This window comes from Cebus imitator, unplaced genomic scaffold, assembly GCF_001604975.1.
Source record: "Cebus imitator isolate Cc_AM_T3 unplaced genomic scaffold, Cebus_imitator-1.0 Scaffold88, whole genome shotgun sequence".
In the NCBI taxonomy this organism is placed as follows: Eukaryota; Metazoa; Chordata; class Mammalia; order Primates; family Cebidae; genus Cebus; species Cebus imitator.
In genome coordinates, this window is record NW_016107403.1 from 1,138,989 (window position 1) to 1,144,889 (window position 5,901).

The window sequence follows — 5,901 nt, forward strand, 5'->3', positions numbered from 1 at the left end:
AGTGTGTTAATCTTAATGGGTGCAACCCTGGGTCAAATTTGCAAGGTGTGAATTCTTCTGCATCCATTCCAGAGCCACCACTTCCATGTGTGAATTTTATTGGGTACAATCCAGGGCTGCATTTTCAAGGTATAAATTCCTCTGCACCCATTTCAGGGCCAAAACTTCAGTGTGCAAATTCTACTTGGTGCAGCCCAGGTCCACAATTGCAAAGTGTGAATTCTGCATTTATTCCACAGCCCCAAGCTCAATGTGTAAATTCTATTGGGTACAACCCAGAGCCATATTTACAAGGTATGAAATCTCCTGAATTAACTCCAGTTTCAAAACTTCAAGGTATGAAGTGTTCTGAATTGAACCCAGGGACAGAAATTCAAAGTGAGGCATCTATGATGTTCAACCCTAGATGACATTTGCAAGATTTAAAATCTTATTTGACTCCAGGGTCAAAGTTTATATGTGTAGAACCTGTGGAATGCAACCCTGGGTCACAGGTGCAGCATGTGAATTCTTCTGAGTTGAATCCAGGGCTAAAGTTACAATGTGTAAACTCTATGGAGTGCAAACTTGAGACACACTTGCAAGGTGTAAAATCAGGGACAAAATTTCAAGTTATGAAATCTGAGTTGCATCCAGGGCCAGAGCTTCAAAGTATAAAATCTGTTGTGTTCAACTCTCTGCAACATTTACAAGATGTAAAATGTGAACTGACTTCAGGGACAAAATTTCAAGATGTAACACCAAAGGAGCTCAACTCTGGCCCACAGCTGCAAAGTATGAATTCTTCTGAGTTGAATTCAGAGCCAAAATTTCAATGCATAAATTCTATCAACTTGAATCCAGGGCCACAGAAACAAAACATGAAGCCCTCTAAATTGAACCCTGGGTCAGAATCTCAAGGTACAACATCTATTCTGTTCCATCCTGGACCATGCTTGCAAGGTGTGAAATCTTCTGAATTAACTCCAGGGACTAAGTTTCAAGGAGTCCAATTTTGGGGGAAGCATCTCGGCTCACAGCAAGCTGTGCAACCTACATTCACTTTGGGTCCTTAGATAAATGGTATGAAATCTGAGGTATTTTTACCAGAGACACTGCTTAAAGATGTCAAGTCTGTGGAGATAAATAAGCAGCCATTGCTTTATGATGCAAATTCTGTGAAAATAATTTCAGCCTCTGAGCTAACGGACTTAAAATATGAGGTATTTACACTAGAGCCATGTTTTCAAAAAGCAAAATCAGTGGAGTTAAAACCAGAGTCATATCCTCAAGGTATGAATTCTGAGGAGTTGCATTCACACCTCAGGCAGCATAGTGTGAGATCTAAGCTATTTGTATCAGAGCCACGTTCTCAAGAGGTGAAATCTGTGAAGTCAACTCTATGGCCACAACCTCAAAGTGTAAATTCTTCGACATCGTGCTTTAGGTCACAATGCTTTAAATCTGTGGCCTTTGCACCAAAGCCATGCTTTCAATATAAAAAAAACTATGGAGCTGACACCAGGGGCCCAACAGCAAGGTATAAATTATCAAGAGTTGACTTCAGGATGGCAAGATGTGAAATCAATGGTGTTGGCACCAGAGCCAACTAGGAAGTTCTCATCAGGACCAATGTTGACCAGTGTCAGATTTTCAAATTTATCTCCAGAATCACAGCAACAAGGTGTGAAATCTTTGAAGTTTACTCTAGAGCCAAAGTTGCAAAGTGTAAAACATCTGAAATTGTCTTCAGTGTCTCTGCAGCAAACTATAAAATCTTTGGAATTAGCACAAGGGCTACTGCTTCAAACAGTGAAATACGTGGAGCAAACTCCAAGAACAAATTCCCAAATCATGGCATCCTCTGAAATAATCCCCAGGCCAGGGCATCAGTTTACAAAATGTGCAGAGATGATCCCACAGCCAAAGTATCAAGTCCCTAAATCTGCAAATTTGATTTCAATACCAATTTATCTTGCCACAGAATTTTCAGAAATGGCACAAGGACTGGCAAATAAAGGCATAGATCCTATAGAGAAATCTGTGGGGTCGACCCCAAAGCTAACAGGCAGAGCCATGGAATCTTTAGGGATTCTGCTGCAGCCAGATCTTCAAGTACCAAAATTGGTTGATCTGACTCCAATGCTAAGGTATCAAGGCTCAAAATTCTTAGGATTAACTCCAGAGAACAGCCACCAAATCCTAGAAACTATGGACATGCTGTCTCAGCCATGGCCCCAAGTTAAGGATTTGGGGGAGTTATATATAAAGCCACGGCAGCAAATTGTGGAACCTGAAAGGATTACCCCAGAACTCAAGCATTACTTTACAGAAGCTGTGGGGTTGACCACTGAGGCAAGGATACAAGCAAATGAATTCTTTGGAATGACCCCAAAGCCACCAAGTCAAGCCACTGGATTTGCAGAGAGATCCCCAAGGCTCTGCCCTCAAGACTTAGAACCCGTGGAGGCAATCTCTCAGAAAAGGTTGCAAAGGGAAGAATCTGTGGTATTGATTCCAAAGTCATTACATCACATCCCAGATTCTGCTTCAGGGATGACACCTGGATTAGGACATCAGGTTTCTGAATCTGTGGAGTTGACTTCTGAGTTAGGGATGCAGGTGGAGAAAACTTTGGAATTAACTCCAGAACCACATCATCACCTGGGATCTCCAGAGATAATATTAGGGTTAAGACATCAAGTCTCGGAATCTGTAAAGCTGAACTATAAGCAATGGCTGCAAATGGAGGAATCTTTAGAGGTACCCCTGAAGGAAACAAGTCAAGTTATAGGACATGAAGAATCTGCAGAGCTCACATCTGAGGCATGGCAGCACAGGGAGGTATCAATGGGGCTAACAAAATCAAAGAATCAAAGTATGAAATCTCCAGGGACAACCACAGGACCACTGGATCAAAATGTAGAATTTATGATTAGTCCAGAGCCACTAGATCAAGTCACAGAATCTGCAAGGACACAGCTTCAAGTTGCTCAGTCTCAAGAGGTAACCTTTGTAGATGTCCCAAAAGTTGTTCAATCTGAGAAGGTGACCCCTGGACCACCATTTCAAGTTGTAAAGTCTATGACAGTGCCAAGGCCAGCCCATCAAGTGGTGGAATATATTGAGTTGACTCCAAAACTGCAAGATGTGAGACTTTCAGAGCTCCCCTCATGGCCATGGTTACAAGATGTGAAAGCTAAGAAATTAATCACAAAGCCAAAACACCAGATAGTGGAAACAATGGAGTTGACAGGGTTTCAAATTGTAAAAACTATGTTAATCCCAGGGCCACCCCATCAAATTGTAAAATCTGAGCAATTAGCACCAGGACCAATTCCTCAGGTTGTATAACCAAAAGGAGTACCCTAGAATGAGGAATTGAAGCAATAAATTCTGTGAATTTACTTCAAGGCCATATCTTCAAGAACTCATAGTACCTGTAGAGTCAACTCTAAGGCCACATATTCAAGCGCAATCTGAAGAATTAACCTCACAGCAAACATCTCCATTTGAGGAACATACAATATTGACTCATAAACAAGGACTTCAGGCTGTGAAATCTACATTGATAAAAACAGAGCCTCCTAAGTTATGGAATCTGAGGATTTGAATCTAGGACAGGTGTGTCAGAATAGGGACTGTGGCCGGGCACGGTGGCGCGTGCCTGTAGTCCCAGCTACTCAGGAGGCTGAGGTGGGAAGATCGCTTGAGCCCAGGAGTTCTGGGCTGCAGTGCACTATGCAGATCGGGTGTCCGCACTAAGTTCGGCATCAATATGGTGACCTCCCAGGAGCGGGGGACCACCAGGTTGCCTAAGGAGGGGTGAACCGGCCCAGGTCGGAAATGGAGCAGGTCAAAACTCCCGTGCTGATCAGTAGTGGGATCGCGCCTGTGAATAGCCACTGCACTCCAGCCTGGGCAACATAGCGAGACCCTGTCTCTAAAAAAAAAAAAATAGGGACTGTGAGAAGTTAACATCAGAAGAGTTACAAGTGAGGTCTGACTTCTCTAGGTTCCTATAAAGCTCTTCAACCTCACTTATTTCAGTCTCTGCCAAAACAGCATCTGAATTGGGAGGACTCTGGGATTCTGGGATACAGAAAGTATCCTGAGCTTTGGATGTAAAAAACCTTGGGACAGATATTTTACAGCCCAAAGAGACCTATCTAGACCCTACTATGATGCAGTCTTTAACTCCTCCCTTGGCCCTTCATAATCAAAGCTCTGGTAAGACAGCTAACATTGTGGAAAACACATGTCCTGAGATTCCCGGAGTGGATATCATATCTAAACAGAAAACTAAGAGGAAGCAAATGGAGGAGCTAGAGAACTCACTTCAGAGACATCTGTCACAAAACTGGGGATCACATTCCAGTCAGAATCAGGGGTTCAGAAATCCCTCATCAAGTATTTCCTGGGCAGACAATTCAACGTCTGGGAGACTCATGCCTGGAGGCAGCGACTACCAAGAAAATTTCTCTCTATGCTATTGCTGGGGAATGTTTTAGGGACCACTATGGAAAGGAAGCTTTGTTCTCAAACATCTCTAGCAGAAAAAGCCACTGCAGATACCTGTCAGTCTAGTCAGAATTTATTTGGGATTCCAGCTGAACTGATGGAAGCTTCCCAGAGGCTGCCAGAGAAGGGTCCAGTTACTATATCTCAGCCTTCAGGTCAAAAATCATATTCAGAAACATACTTTAGATCATGTACATAAGAAAAGAATGGCCTTAAGGATGTGGACAAGTGGTTCCACATCTTCCATAATACAGCAATACTGTGGGACGAGAGTGGAAATAAAGAAAACAAACTCAGGGTTCAGTGGTATATCCCAAGAAGTCATTCAGCATATGCCTGTCACATGTGCAGGGGGCCAGCTTCCTGTCCTGGTAAAGTCAGAGTCTTCCATCAGCATATTTTCCAACACAGAAGATCTTGTTCCAATGGAAGAAAGTGAGAACTCACAGAGCGATTCCCAAACAAGGATTTTGGAGTCTGAACACTCCCTCAAGCCAAATTATCTTCCCCAGAGTGACTTCTCAGAACAGCTCCAGTTGCTACAAGATTTGCAGCTAAAAATAGCAACAAAACTCTTAAGGAGTCAAATACCCCCCAATGTGCCTCCACCTCTAGCTTCAGGTCTAGTCCTAAAGTACCCTATCCGCCTACAGTGTGGCCGATGTTCAGGATTTAACTGCCATCATAAATTACAGACCACTTTGGGGCATTATCTTCTGATCTATCCACAGCTCCACCTTGTAAGCACCCCTGAAGGCCATGGTGAGATTTGGTTGCATCTTGGCTTTAGATTATGAACCAGGAAAAGACCCCAAATCTCAAAGTGTCATGAAAGAGATAGACCCATCATATGGAGAAGACCTGTGTCACCATCACAAAGGAAAGCTAAAATCATACTCAAGCTTCCGAGAGTCCTACTTCCACGATAGATTTGCAGTCTGGGTCCTCCCAGTCCCCTGCTCCTGTACAAGTCTACATCAGGCGAAGACAACACAGCAGCCCTAATCTGGAAGAAAAGACAATAATTAGAGCACCTGGACACTATGAATCCATTCTGGTTCACACCCTATCAGAGAGTGATTCTGAAAGCACTCAGAATGAGAAATGCACTACAGTGAGAACCAAAAATACCTCCGATTCAAAATATCCAATGAAGAGAATGACCTAGGGACTTGGTGATATCACACGGAGGCTCACGCCTATAATCCAGCACTTTGGAAGGCCTACAGCAAATCACCTAAGGTCAGGAGTTCAAGACCAGCCTTACCAACATGGTGAAACTCATTTCCACTAAAAATACAAAAATTAGCAGGGCATGGGGGCGGGCACCTGTAATCCTAGCTGCTGGGAAGGCTGTGGCAGAAGAATTGCTTGAGGCTGGGAGGTGGAGGTTGCAGTGAG

General features: G+C 43.4%; 1 protein-coding gene across 1 annotated transcript; it reads left to right on the forward strand.

Moving 5' to 3' along the window:
• Positions 1-1,488: 1,488 nt before the first annotated feature.
• LOC108308833 (uncharacterized protein C2orf16-like) lies at positions 1,489-5,297 on the forward strand. The gene is given in 5 exon segments (XM_037740763.1): positions 1,489-3,343; positions 3,346-3,387; positions 3,390-3,569; positions 3,572-3,648; positions 4,755-5,297. Coding segments are annotated over 5 exon segments (2,697 nt in total).
• The last annotated feature ends 604 nt before the right edge of the window (positions 5,298-5,901 follow it).